Source organism: Amphimedon queenslandica, unplaced genomic scaffold (assembly GCF_000090795.2).
Source record: "Amphimedon queenslandica unplaced genomic scaffold, v1.1 AMPQUscaffold_13521, whole genome shotgun sequence".
NCBI classification, from domain to species: Eukaryota; Metazoa; Porifera; class Demospongiae; order Haplosclerida; family Niphatidae; genus Amphimedon; species Amphimedon queenslandica.
This window is the reverse complement of record NW_003546243.1, coordinates 17816-33409: the sequence shown is the minus strand read 5'-3', so window position 1 is coordinate 33409 and position 15594 is coordinate 17816. Positions and strand designations below refer to the sequence as shown.

Here is a 15594-nt window from a genome sequence, read left to right as displayed (position 1 = left end):
AGCCTTCCTTGTGTGTATGAAATGGAGGGCTAAACCAAGGCTTTCCAGTCTCAAAGTGCCGTGAGTAATCTGTCATTTTAAATGACAGAGGAACTACGCTTGTTTCATTCATGGCAACTGCTGTTATCCCTTTAGATGGTTTATCATTTAAGGAGCACTCTTTTTTAAAGCGAGCTTCTATTGATGGATTAGAAAATGTAATGGCTCTTTCATTTGTAACTGGTACGTGCTTACTAAGTTGATCACATGTCTCCAATTTTTTTGGGCAACTCTTTTTGACATGTTCCTGTAGCTGACGGAGTTCACCAGTCCACAGGCAACCAGTCTTTGAAAAAAAGCAACGTACTTTTAAACTAAGGTACATACGAGTGAAGAATTTATCTTCTATAGCATTGAAATTATCATTACGGCAGATTGGGCACGTAGTATCCGTATTTTTCAATCGGTCGGCACATTCAAAGCAAATGTGATTGCCACAGCATGTTGTCTGACAAACCTCATCTCGAAAAGTTTCAAGACATATTGGACAGTTGCAGTCATAAGGAGGTTGCTCAATAAACTCAATTTCATGATCTTCTTCCATTCTACAAAAATAATAGAATAAAATGAGTACATAGGTTTAATCTAAACAATTTCAAGTACAGCATCATGATCATCCTCTAGCAGCATGCAATTCTTAGAGAAATGGCAAGGCAGTGTTGCTGCCCTTGATCTTGAGGCCTCCTTGCCATTAGTACATGTAATTAATATCATGGGTGACCCACTACAATAACATTTATAGTTCCTATTAGTGGCAGTCCTGTGCAGGTGTGCAATGATGCAGTATATTAATTGAAATAACCTATAGTAATGAACCGGAATTGTGTGGGCAGGTAAAGGGAAACTATGAATCTGGCTTTATCATGAAGATAGCAATGATATTCATTAGAAAGTAGTAAATATACTCCCCAGGAATGACTGATATTTGTATTAACTGCAGTTCACATCATAATACAGTTATGTATCATAATAATACATATACATAATACAGTTCACATCATAATACATATAATACAGTTATGTATTATACATAGCCTGCGCAGTTCATACTTCCTTCAAAGTAAAGTATGAATACCATTATCATGATTAAATGTAGGTGTAGAAATCTTCACCCACACAAGTACCATTTCCGTTGGTTGGCAGAAAGCTACATCAAAGGAATGGAGATGGGAGGAAAATTTCCAAAATTAAGAAAAAAGAAGTCGTTTATAGCAGTAAAGAGGTTCCTCACTGATTCATTGGTGTCTATAGCAGAAGTAGCAGCTCTAACTTGAAGCATAGATATAAGAACTGCTCATTGGCTTTTTCATGCTTTTCTTTCATTCGTTTGTACTGCATTCTGCCAACCAGGGGAGTGGCTTTAGTTAGGTAGCTCTACCTGACTGTGGCTTTAGGCCTTTGATCTCGAGGCGAGAGGTAACGCGCAGGTTATGTATAGGGATTTTCATGTGTAAGAATAAAATACATTCCCAGCTAGCATTGCCATCCTGTTGTTATTCCCAGAACATAATACCATCTAATACTCATGTAGAGTTGTAGACTAATACTCATGCAAAAAAATGATGGTTGTAAGGATCACACCCAAAAACTAGACAGCCCCAAAACCAGAAACAAAACTCTGTGTCAGTGAGCTAAGCTAGCTAGCAGCCTCACCTGAAATGACGAGTGCAAGACACTAACAGAACAACGAAACATCAGCTAAAACCATAGATAGGAACCCAAGACACTCTGGCATCGAGAATTCCGAGGAAAACTGAACTCCTCGGGCTTGCTTGCAATCGTTAAAGCTTGAGAAATACCAACCCCACCCATATTGGGAGGGGCTAATAATCCTCATACACGACTCACGTGCCCCATGCTGATCCACGTGTACTTTAATGGCCGTATGCTGGTACAGTAAAGACTCGAGTAAAGATGAGATATGGCCAGGTAGTGATGGGTCCTGCTGGTTGCGGGAAGGTAAGACTCTCTCATTTCAGTTGGAGATAAAAAAATTTAGTACTGTTTACTGTCCCCTACACGTACCTCACAGTACTTGTCAATCATTAGTATTCAGGACCTATCCTGGAAAATACATTTATTTACCAGTAAATGGGGTTTGGTAGTTGGGGTTTGAGTATTGCAAACTGATCCAAAACTTAGAACTATGAGCTTTTAGACCCACTCAGTATTTATAGGTTGGTGAGTCTAAATTCTAATGTTTAAAACTTTGCTTACCATAGCCACCCGTGTCCCATTGCATTTAATACCGTATAGCTGAAAACTTTCAGTCTTAATAACTTTTGCTGTTTTCACAGTTTTGTCAGATATGTGAAATTAAAATCTGCGTAAATCTAGGTAAATGTAATACAGTATAAGATGACGGGATGCTTTTGATTTGCAAAAATTAAATCCACAAATTTGGGCTGATTTGCGAAAGTTTAACCCCTCGAAAGCTACTGGCTATATGGTAACTGTTAGCAAGAAGTGGCAAAGTGGTGGTTTTGCTGCCTATCTTCTGATTGTAAGGTTTCTTTGATTACAAGGCCTTTGTTATGTTAAGTGAGCTTGCTTCATGAACTGACAAGCCACAATAGTAAATGTACATGGCTTTTGGAGCAACTTTTTAAAAATTATAAAAAAATTCAGTTTCAAAATGCAGAATTCTCTCCTTGTCATTTTTATGACGAATCCTGTACTATAGTACAGGGACTTCTGCTCGATTTTTGAGTAACTTTTAAAATTCATAAAAATCCAAATTTGATTGAAATCAGCTCAAACTTGCTACACAACTTAAGTACATATATGACGTATCAGAATATTATATGTATATATAATTGGTGTCTTTTTTGGCAAAATTTGGCCAAGACCATATTCAGCATGATTTCTGATTGGAATCACCTCAATTTTTTGATACATATTAAATTACTAATATGCATGTGCATGTATTAGAAAGTTATTAAAATGGAAGATTCTCTCCTAACCATTTTTGAAAACATGTACCTTTACTATAATTATTTTGGAGCAACTTGATATTATTGGATTGTGTCATTTTCTAGTCAACATATTGTTCTAATGTTGTTGCTCATTGTGCTGACGTTAAGAGAACTGTTCATGTTGTTAATTTGGATCCAGCAGCAGAAGCTTTCAATTATCCAGTCACTGTAGGTGAGCAGCCATGATTTTGATAATTGGAAGTTTTCTACATATACTTGTAAATGTATTAGCAAAATTGGTGTTAGCTTTTGATCTGAAAGCATCTCCATTTTTATTATATTTTCTGAACATAGGATAACAGCCTTATAGAAAGTGCAATTTACTATTATCGTAATTGAAATGCCATGATTGAAGTGCCTAAACTAAAGGTTAAATCATAATTAGTACTAGATAGTATTAATTTGATGGGCTTTCCTATTAATTGATGCAATGATTTTGTATTATACTTTTTTGCTCTGTCCCTTTGTAGACATTCGTGAGCTGATACAAGTTGATGATGTAATGAGTGATGATAGTTTAAAGCTAGGACCTAATGGCGGACTGATCTTTTGTATGGAGTAAGCTTTACTGGTTTTGTGTATTTGATTGTTAGTTTAATGTAGTACATGTACTGTAATAGTATTATTGAAACTAAGTCATTAATATTAGTAAATGATAATAATAGTAATAATAATAATAATAATAATAAAATAGTACTAATAAATAAATAAATAATAATAATAATAATAATAATAACTTGTTACGTGCATGTATGTAGCTTTTATTTAACATGTACATGTACATGTACATCAGGCTCTAGTGGATATTTTAATTTAGGTATCTTGTTCAAAATCTCTCGTGGCTTGAAGAGCAGCTAGAGGATGGGGAAGACGACTACTTTCTTTTTGATTGTCCAGGTAAACTTAGTACTTCTATCACTTTTCCATATCAGTACTTATTTTATGGCATTCACATTTGTTTATTTAACCTGCACATCACATTATGATTATATCAATAAGTTCAGGGGTGTAGCCAGGGGGGGGGCAAGGGGGCAATTGCCCCCTTTTTACAACTCAAAATTTAAAAATAATCAAATAATAAGCTGCTTTTGGAAGGAAAAGCTGTTCTACAACTTACATATGAAAGGAAAAGGCCAAAGCAGTCTTTCTATGATGCCATTATAAGGCTGAAAAGGTATTCAACGTTGCCTATGATTGGTCAAGAAGTCCACCATGTTGAAAAATAGGTGTGGTCATGCCCCAAAAGGGCGTGGTTTCGCAAAATTTCACGGCACGCTTCACGCACCACATAGTTTGTCCCACCCCCTTTTCAAAAATCCTGGCTACGCCACTGAATAAGTTCTTTATGCATGCACATTTTGTGTCCTTCTACACATATATTTTGTGTAATTATGTCTTTGTAAACCTTTTCTTTTTTGCCATGTAGGCCAAATTGAGCTGTATACACATGTCCCTGTTATGTCACAGATAGTGGAGCAGTTGGATAAATGGGGTTTCAGACTGTGTGGTGTATTCTTGTTAGACTCAGCTTTCCTGACATCAACAACAAAGTTCATATCCGGTGTAATGACCACACTTTCCTCGATGGTGACATTGAAACTGCCGCAAATTAACGTTCTGTCAAAGATTGATTTACTCACTTTGCAGTCAAGGGAAGACTTGGAGAGGTATATATGCTAAGGAATGAAATGCTTTTCATGGTTTTTGCAATCCACAGAAATTGTATGGGGAAATGTAAAGGACATTATATACCAGACAATTCTATTGCTTGCAGTCTGTGGTTACTTTGATGTTGTAAGCAGTGTGTTGCCTAGCATAGAACAGCTTTCTATTCTAGGCACCAGTGTTGCCTGAAGATTGAAGTAACCACAGATTGCTTCCAATAGCATTGCCTGGTGTATAGGGGCCTTAACCTAATTACTTGTTAATGCCATTATTTGATTGAAATAGATCAATAGATACCCTGTACTTATGTTAATGATAGCACAATGCCTAGGGTAGGAAGGAACAGGGTTCTGGTTGGGTTTTTAGTGTCCCCCGAACATGTTAAAAGAGGATAATTTAGCCATTTAAACTTGCATAATTATTTGACATTGAAGTTCAAGTTCCAATTCTTTCAATTATTAATTTTGTGTGATGTGAAAAACTAAAAATTTATGTGATGAAGTGATCTCACTGGAATGAATAACCTGAGCTTAAATTCTGATGTTCACTTTTGTATGAATGGATTAAAAGAAACTCCACAGCACAATGAAGGAGTCATCCAGTTAATTATCATGCCTTAATTCATATCAAATTAATTCCTTTAACTTGTAATGCATGTACATTGTATGTTACTACACAATCATATCCTTGGAAAGACAAGTCACGCCAATGACTTGTTTGGTAGATTAAAAGCTTCAGTTATGCCTACATGTAACTTGCCTTTGTCTCCTTTGAACTTGTGAATGACAGTTAGAAGTACAATGTAGCAAAAAACTTTATTAATGTGTTTGACCTTTATTGCCAGTTTTCCACTACTTGTCATTATAGTTATAATTGGCATTTTGTTGTAGGTATTTGGATCCTCAAACTTCAGACTTGTTACAGGAATTATCTCAGGCTACACATGGGAAGTTCAAGAAGCTCAATAAAGCAATATGTAGCTTGGTTAGTTAGTCACACATTGACCATGTACATGTACAGCTGTGGTGAGAATACAACTTAACAATTGGACGCATAAAATGTCCGCTTAACTCCGTTTGTCGAAATACGAATGCTTTTCACATGTGCATGCTCATTGACCACGTGTTTGATTGTTCATTATGTTTACAAGCATTTTCCTTTGGCATAGGCGTAGCATAATTTGAGTGAAAATTTTGTTCCAAACAATTTTTTATTGCTACAACTGAAGAATCTTGGTTTAAGTAGAATGTATAATGTGATTTGAACTTTTTTATAATGGCTGATTTTTCTATTTTTTTAATTTTTGATGATTTTTCTAAGAATAAGACGAAGTTACAAGACTTAACGCATACATGTAGTATGCATTTAAGATACTTGATTTAACATAATCTGAGTGCTAATTTTGATCGGATTGAATTTTTTGCTACTACACTTTGCAGAGTCTTAGCCTTAAGTGTGCACGCGTGACACTTCTTCATGTTTAGTGCTGTCATTTGAGGGCCGTCGGCTGTACAGTACTATATTACTATAAATGTACTTGAAACAACCAGATGTGTGTATATGTACGTGTTATTACATGTAGTATTACTGTCACACTCTTATAATCCATACTCCATAGTGTTTCCCTTTTATAGTTATACCTGTAGTTCCCTTTAAGCTGTAACCCCAGCATCAGGGCTCTTCTCCATGTTCTCGTTTGCTTCTATATGATGCCTACATGTACATGTATAAAAGAATTCCTCTTTACATGATTTACATTATATGAGGGTTGATCACTCCCTTTCATTTTTCCCATTAACATTTATCTTTGCCCATTCATTCTGAAGAATGACAGCTGCCAAAAGACTTTCTGACATTGTCTCTTAAACATTTTTTGCCTAATGTAATGTAACTGATAATAAATTGTTAAAGTATTGGGCTAGAGTAGAAAGGCAGTTGCCTTGAGTATGGTAAGGGAGGTGGGTCATCTTTAGAATAAATGGCAGTTTTATTGCCATAGTCATATTCCAATACAGTACCAGACAAAATTAACTTACATGTACATCATTGCTGAATGCGTCACACATTTTATCATGCAATATTTTACGCATGCATGCCTAATTCCTGTGTGGTTTTTTTTCATGCCCCACATATGCGTAATTATACCACGGGTACGTCCCACATTGTCGTAGGCACATGCATGTGGTATCACGTGGTCACTCACTCATGCTTTTGTTTTTTTTTATTAGTTTTTTAATTCAAGTCCAATGTGCCTCTTATATATGAGAGACAATGAATTATTAGGTTCTACGCGCATCAAGATAACCCAAAGCCTTCATACGTGTGTATTTTATTTTAAAGCTATTGAACGAGATTTTTTTTGAGAGGCCAACATTTTTGGTTACTGTTACTAATGTTATTTTTGAATGAAGATAGTGAGTCCCTTGCTACCAGCTGCTGCTACTGTCCTCTGTTTAATTAATGAGCATGCGCATTACAAGAGCTGAGCATGCGCACGAGTCCCTTTACTGTACTTTAGTACATATAGCACTAGTTATATTTATTATTATATTATAGTAGTACAGTACATTATCAAGTAAAAGTACATTACTTACATTTACACGTACATGTACATGTACAATTGTACATGCACTGGTTTACATTAGATGAGCGTATAGTGCCTCTTGTTAAGTTGTCTCTGACCACAGCTGCAATACGTGTAATTATGTACACATATACATGTACTAATTTTTTGTATGTGTAATAGTACCATATTAAATGCTGAATTGAGAATAAAGTAAAATTTTGTTGTTCCTAGTTCCTACATTTTGAATAATTCTTTAAGCTAGTGTGCTTGGTTAAGTTGGTGTGGCTGAAACTTGAGTAACAGGCAGAGAACCTTACTTAATTAATTATTATGTGGAAGGGTTGCGATTGTTGGTCAGCTGCGGTTTTTTGTCAAAGTTGGAACCTTGTAAATTTTACCAACTGTACAGCAAATTTTGATTAATTATTTATCTTAGTATTGTTAAGCTACTTTTAAGATAATGCATTGTGTAACTAATGCTGTTAAGACACAAGATTGGGCGTTTATGTTTTAAGGATATGACGCATGCACTTCAGTCATGACCGGAAGTGCTGTATAAATCAATGGGAGCATGCGTCAATGCGTCAGATTTAGAAAAAATTTCTATTCTGATGCATTGACGCATACTCCCATTTGTTTATACAGCACTTCCGGTCATGACGCTAGCACATGAAAAACAATGCATCATATTGGGAACCTCCTGCCTTTAGTTAAAGCACAATTGAGAGTAGGTTACGTGAATTATTGCACAAGGTTTGTGATCAAGTGGACAATGTACTGTGAGGCAAGCCCAAGTGTTACATCTTCTTTGGGCAATAATTCTTATTATCCACGAATCAACAGTGCTTTGATTGGTTTGGAGTTGTGTGTGTGTGGGTAGATCTTATTGATAGACATTAATAACATTTACAAATGTACATGTACAGTATGTCCTTGATATAAATGGGTGTGGTTACCATTCCTTAGCTTAATCCTGTGGGAACCATGTGTTAAAGTGAGAAGTACAGACTTCCACTCTATTGATTCTCTATAGCACACCACTATGATAAACAGGAACTGTCTCTTGTACTTAGTCTATAAGTATCTCTGCTCTATTTACTTCATATATCCTGTAGTAACGTTCATTTCTTATTGATGGTCAATGATGGACAGTATGTCATTCAACTCTACAGACTTTGTTCTAACTGGAGATATCAACAGTCCTACTTATGCAGCAGCTCTTGGTATTGAAGGAGTCATTGGTATAATAGCTAATGTAGCAGTGTTATTAATGACACTGTATCAAAGGAAATCCTGGAATCAGCCATCAACAATATTCTTCACTTCTCTCCTACTGTCTAGCCTCATTATTGCTCTAGTGTATTTGATGTCTTCTTTTGCAGTAGGAGCTGAAGAATGGATCTTTGGGAACACTTTTGAGGAAAAGAATGGATCATGTATCTTTTTTGGATTTTTCCTTTATTATGGTGGTATGCTTAATGCTGCAACATTAGCTGTTATATCTTTTGATCGGTTTCTGTTTATTGTCAAGCCTCATCTTCACAAGCAGTTCATGAGACCACGAGTAGCTCTGATCCTGATTATTGGTGTGTGGTTGCTGTGTTCACTAATAAATACTATACCATTCTATGGTTTTGGTGTGTTTGGATATCTTTATGATAATGGTGTTTGCTCATTAATCTATGAACATTCAGGCTTGTATCTTTTAGTTCTTTTAGTAGTATATCCAATGATTTATTGTATAATAGCATCTACATCTATTTGGACATTCTTCTTCACTCGTAGCTTCATAAAGAGGCAGGGTCGATCAGTTGATAGTGGTGTATACCAGTCTAAGAATAAGAAGTTGTTTGGTATATTTGGATCAATGCTTCTGTCCTACATCCTGACTTTACTTCCATCATATTTTGTTGCTCTTCTTGTTTTTATTTTTGGCCAGTTGGACAGTGCATTTGCATTTGGTATTGGTACATATGGATTGATCTCAATAATGAATCCTCTCATTCAATCATATTTTAGGCCAGAGATAAAAGAGACTTTAGTCCTTTTTGCCAAAAAAATTGGATTAAAATCAAATAAGATACATCCAATTGAACCACAAGTCGCTGTCACGGCTGATTAACTTCTTTTAGTCTGATTAACTTCTTTTAGTCGTTACTGATCAGTTCAGTATTAATTTGTTTATTGTTAGAGATAGTGTCTTTTACATATTGTTCCTGTTAATGATAATCAGATGTTTATTGTAGTTAATATTTCTATAATTTTTTGTCAAGATAATTATGTTGAATTTTATAACTTATTGTTGATAATTTCATTACAATTCTCTCTCTGTTTGTGTATATAGTGTAGCTAGAAAATTCAAAATTGGTGGATTGTTTTCTAAAGAGATTTGGTAATGAAGAGTTTTTGGCCAAGTGCACTGGAATGAAGGGCAACTGGAGCTTAATTCACCAAATTTGCCAAAGTTTTTTTCTACTATATGCCCAAATTTATTGTGCCTGAGTCAGGTCTGATTTCAGTTTCCACAGGATTTTGGATTTTAAATTTGCTCCAGAATTCGGTAAAATACCATACACTCTACAGACTATTTTTTATTTGTAGCTGAGAGAGAATTTTCCATTCGTACAACTTTCTCTACATTAACATGATGTTCATGTGCTGTATGGAAATTTTGAGGTGATTCTAATCAAGTTTGGATTTTTTACAAAGTTTTGAAGTTTCTTTAAAATCAGGCCAAAGATCCTGTACTATTGTATGTGGCCAAATTCTGCATGAAATGACTATGAAAGAATTCTGCATTTTATAATTCTTTTTTTTTGATACTTATCCACATGTTGTGTAGCAAGTTTGAGCTGATTTTGATCAAAATTGAATTTTTAATGAATTTTTATGAAGCATGCTTTCTAGCTCACTTTGATTTGAGCGAAACCCTGAATACTGGTACAGCCTTGATGTGAATTATGGTTGATCATGAATATTGCTTTGGCCTGATCCGCCACACATGCTTGTCGTGATTGTACTGTTGTAACAAGTTTTAACAGACCAAAGAGAACAATCAAAGTATCATAAAAGAACCACACAAATCACTAGTTATTATCAATAGTTAAATACATGGTAATGGTTAAATGGTCATGATAACATTAATATAATAATTGTTACACTGTGACTAACTCCACAATTGTATTGGGACTGATTGCCTAAAATCCATTGTCCTCATCTAATATCTGCAGGCCTGATTTGGACTGGTTCAGGTCCAAACTCTTGGCTGTGTAATAATATTGAAGCATTTTTAATAATTATGAATCCTACTTAGTAATGCTACCGCGTTACTAATACTGGTAAAGTAGTTCTGCTTGTATGTACACATATGTCTGTTCGTGGCTAGTTGGTGGAGAAATGTTCTAGTAATTTTAATCTGTGGGCATAGCCTGATTTGCAAGATATTACCTTTTCAAATGGGAATAGTAAGCCCTACACAAAGTTGCCATATGGAGGTGCATAATACTCTCAAACTGGAACTATTGAAATTCAACTGGCATCCTTTGATCCTCCCAAACAGCAAGAATACTGTTGAATGTACTAATGAAAAATAACTATGAGAATTAAAACAATTTTTGATTATAATTGCAGAAATCACAATAGTTGAATTAATAACAGTCAAACTCTGGATGTACTCTTGTAGCTGCTCATCTATTCAATTAAAAATATTATTATTAGCATTAAAAATTTTTATTTAAAAACAACTTATAATAATAACAGAATAATTAATAAATGATGACCAGAGGAAAAGAGATGAATGTTCCTATTCTCAAGTATACCAGTATCAAGTATCAGACTCACAATCACTATCAAACTCATCTTCCAGGAAATAAGAGTGGCCACTCATTTTCCATTTATGCCTCTCAACTACAAAAAGAATCATGATTCATTGCATTTTACTAGTGCAGAATGCAAGAGCAATTATGGTGGGTCCCCATGCATCATAAGTGCCTCATTGGCATTATGCTATGACTTTACACGTGTGTGTTAAATTGAGCAATACTGGCTTCCACTCTAATAATTCTCTAAAACACACCACTATGATAAACAGGAACTGTTATTTGTATTTAGTAAATAAGTATCTCTGCTCTATTTACTTTCATAATATCTTTGGGCAGTGTAGGTTCATTTTGTATTATGTACATCATGTCATTCAACTCTACAGACTTTGTTCTAACTGGAGATATCAACAGTCCTACTTATGCAGCAGTTCTTGGTATTGAAGGAGTCATTGGTATAATAGTTAATGTAGCAGTGTTACTAATGACACTGTATCAAAGGAAATCCTGGAATCAATCATCAACAATATTCTTCAATTTTCTCCTACTATCTAACCTCATTATTGCTCTAGTGTATTTCATGTCTTCTATTGCAGTAGGAGCTAAAGAATGGATCTTTGGAAACTCTTTTGAGGAAAAGAATGCAACATGTATGTTTGTTGGCTATGCCCTTTGGACGGCGGTATGCTTCTTTCACTGACATTAGCTGCTATATCTTTTGATCGGTTTCTGTTTATTGTCAAGCCTCATCTTCACAAGCGGTTCACGAGACCACGAGTAGCTCTGATCCTGATTATTGGTCTGTGGTTGCTGTGTTCACTTATAAATACTGGACCTTTCTTCGGCTTTGGCCTGTATGGTTATAATTTTTGTAATGGGATTTGCACATGTCTATCAAAATTTAGTTTATAATGCAATTTTTACTGGGATCCTTCTTGTGGTATTCATTCTGTAATGGTAATAGCATCTATTTGGACATTCTTTTCCACTCGTAGCTTCATAAAGAGGCAGGGTCGATCAGTTGATAGTGGTGTGTATCAGTCTAAGAATAAGAAGTTGTTTGGTATATTTGGATTGATGCTTCTATCTTATGTCCTTGCTCTGTTACCAACATATATTGTTAGTTTTGTCATCGTCTCCGGCCTATCTGAGAGTGTATATGCTATTGGTTTTAGTATATGCATGTTTGCATCAATCACAATAGTAAATCCTCTCATTCAGTCATACTTCAGGCCAGAGATAAAAGAGGTTTTAGTTTCTTTTGCCAATAAAATTGGATTAAAGTCAAACAAAATATTACCAGTCAGGATCCAAGTTATCCATGTCAAGACAATTGGCTAACAAAGATGCTGTGGAGCTAGGCGACGCATGGAAATAATTATGGCGAAAGTAGCATTGCAGCCATAACTTTTATCCATCAGCTAAGAAGACTTTCTTGCAGAAATTCTTTATGAGCAAATAGGCCCTGCTCCATTGCTTTTATACACATTCCTGCAAAGAGGTTGGTTAAACCGGATCATGATGATGTTGTTCGTTCACTTGGTTGTCTAAAAATATGAATATACAGGGAGAGAGAGCAGAAAGAGAAAGTAGGAGTTAAAAATAAGAAAGACATTCAAAGTTTCAAACTGAAAACATGGACATGCAGCATAATAGGCACATTATTGTTGTCCACCCAGCACTGATACCTAGTCGACGCTGACTCTGGATTACTGGTTTTCACCTCAACTTCAACCACGCCGAATTTATTTGATAGATTATCAGCCTTTGGGGCACTGGCTGTGTCGAATGATCCTTTAAAAAAGCTGTAATCATAGATACACCATGGATCTTACCTGACTCATGTGACTGAGCAGGGGAAGCTGGTATCGTAACACCATGATCGGGAAGATCTGGAATAGGCTCGGAGTCAGAAAGGGGGGGGGGGTTGCTGTTAGTCTTGTTGCTGTAGGGCTCCATTTTCTATGTTCTACTCCTCTGACTCAGACTGACTGAACTGAAGTAGGTTGTTGCTGCAGGCCTCTTATATACACGCGCATTGACAGGAAGTGATCCATCTTTCGTGACTACACCTCCATATCATTTGCAATAATGACATGACATAACGATTCAATTAATCATAGAGAAATAAAAAATAATAATAAATGAGTATCAAGCAGCTCTACTAACACAACTGAGCCCACCATCTGAGGTTCCCCCTCTCTCCTTTTGCTCCGCCTGCAGGCTGGTAGCACCATTGTCTTTTGTATGTACCTATAATAATAATAATAATAATTTTAATAATAATAGTACAGTTTTCCGCTTGCGCAATATGCATCTACCGTGTATATATTTGATTTTTATTGTGTATATACCCATATATACTTTTTATTTAAATATTCGTGTATTGTGTATACACTTGCACTGTCTGGTTGATATTGTTGTTTAACTTTACGCCTGCATTGTGTTAACCTGAGTAATACAGGCTTCCACTCTAACAATTCTCTAAAACACGTTGCTATGATAAACAGGAACTGTCATTTGTACTTAGTATATAAGTATTTCTGCTCTATTTACTTTCTTAATATCTTTTGTTCATTTCTTATTGGTGTATATACATCATGTCATTCAACTCTACAGACTTTGTTCTAACTGGAGATATCAACAGTCCTACTTATGCAGCAGTTCTTGGTATTGAAGGAGTCATTGGTATAATAGCTAATGTAGCAGTGTTATTAATGACACTGTATCAAAGGAAATCCTGGAATCAGCCATCAACAATATTCTTCACTTCTCTCCTACTGCCTAACCTCATTATTGCTCTATGCTATTTGATGTCTTCTATTGCAGTAGGAGCTGAAGAATGGATCTTTGGAAACACTTTTGAGCAAAAGAATGGATCATGTATGTTTGTTGGTTACATTCTTTGGAATGGTATTATGATTATTGCTGCAACATTAGCTGCCATATCTTTTGATCGGTTTCTGTTTATTGTCAAGCCTCATCTTCACAAGCAGTTCATGAGACCACGAGTAGCTCTGATCCTGATTATTGGTGTGTGGTTGCTGAGTTCACTAATAAATACCATACCATTTTATAGTACAGGTGGATATGGGTATTTTCCTCCTAATGGTATTTGCTCATTTTTAAATGAAACATCTCCATATTATTTTGTAGTTCTGATACTAGTGTATGCTATTAGTTATTCTATAATGGCATTTACATCTATTTGGACATTCTTTTTCACTCGTAGCTTCATAAAGAGGCAGGGTCGATCAGTTGATAGTGGTGTGTATCAGTCTAAGAATAAGAAGCTGTTTGGTATATTTGGATCCATGCTTCTATCTTATATCCTAAGTTTTTTTCCATCATATATTGTTGGTTTTTTTGTCTACTTTGGTCTACCTGATCCTGATGGTCTGTATGCTTTTACCTTTTGTACATATGGGTTGGTCGTAATAATAAATCCTCTCATTCAGTCATACTTCAGGCCAGAGATAAAAGAGGTTTTAGCTTCTTTTGCCAATAAAATTGGATTAAAATCAAACAAAATATTACCAGTCAGGATCCAAGTCGAACCCAAACCTGATTGACTTTTTTTAGTTACTGTATTCATTTTCAGTTACAATTAGTTTTATTATTAGAAAGAAACTTGTTAATGATTGTTGTATTAGTTTCATTGTTAGATTATGACTAAATATGTTGTTATATGCTCATTACTTATTGACTGATTTTTTAACACTTACATTTATGCAATGGTTTCAAGGCAATTCTGGGCATTACAAGTGACACTGCATCACAAACTGCCAGCCTTTATAATTGAGCAATTTAGTTGCTCAAATACATTCAAATTATTGAAAATCGTAATTTCAATCTTAATTGCTTTTCCTTGATCCTCAATGTTTTAGCATAACTTTTAAATAATAGCTGATCTTACAACACTAGGTTTGCATTAATTCATTTATTACTAATGACTGTATCATTTATAAAGTGAGAGATATTGGCTTCCACCCTAATGATTCTCTATGTCACATCATTATGATAAACAGGAACTAGCTTTTGTAAGTATCTGTTACTTTCACTTTACTACAGGATTGTTTTTATTGATGGACAGTATGTCATTCAACTCTACAGACTTTGTTCTAACTGGAAATATCAACAGTCCTACTTATGCAGCAGTTCTTAGTATTGAAGGAGTCATTGGTATAATAGCTAATGTAGCAGTGTTATTAATGACACTGTATCAAAGGAAATCCTGGAATCAACCATCAACAATATTCTTCACTTCACTCCTACTATCTAACCTCATTATTGCTCTAGTGTATTTCATGTCTTCTATTGCAGTAGGAGCTGAAGAATGGATCTTTGGAAAGTCTTTTGAGGAAAAGAATGGATCATGTATGTTTGTTGGTTATGCCCTTGGGTATGGTGGTATGCTGATCTCTGCAACATTAGCTGTTATATCTTTTGATTGGTTTCTGTTTATTGTCAAGCCTCATCTTCACAAGCAGTTCATGAGACCACGAGTAGCTGTGATCCTGATTATTGGTGT

The 15594-nt window shown here is 35.3% G+C and overlaps 3 protein-coding genes across 3 annotated transcripts; all 3 read left to right on the top strand.

The window, feature by feature from the left end:
• The first annotated feature begins 1883 nt into the window (after positions 1 to 1883).
• LOC100637569 (GPN-loop GTPase 3-like) lies at positions 1884 to 5672 on the top strand. The gene is made up of 6 exons (XM_020003170.1): positions 1884 to 1998; positions 3078 to 3186; positions 3485 to 3572; positions 3832 to 3911; positions 4441 to 4681; positions 5570 to 5672. The coding sequence occupies exons 1-6, from the start codon at positions 1954 to 1956 to the stop codon at positions 5670 to 5672; spliced, it is 666 nt and encodes a 221-aa protein (XP_019858729.1). The 5' UTR covers positions 1884 to 1953.
• Positions 5673 to 8291: 2619 nt separating this feature from the next.
• LOC105316529 (rhodopsin-like) lies at positions 8292 to 9478 on the top strand. Its single transcript, XM_020005202.1, has one exon. It carries the CDS (start codon positions 8387 to 8389, stop codon positions 9365 to 9367), a length of 981 nt encoding a protein of 326 aa, XP_019860761.1. The 5' UTR covers positions 8292 to 8386; the 3' UTR covers positions 9368 to 9478.
• Positions 9479 to 13663: 4185 nt separating this feature from the next.
• LOC105316527 (rhodopsin, GQ-coupled-like) lies at positions 13664 to 14635 on the top strand. Its single transcript, XM_011411472.1, has one exon. It carries the CDS (start codon positions 13664 to 13666, stop codon positions 14633 to 14635), a length of 972 nt encoding a protein of 323 aa, XP_011409774.1.
• The last annotated feature ends 959 nt before the right edge of the window (positions 14636 to 15594 follow it).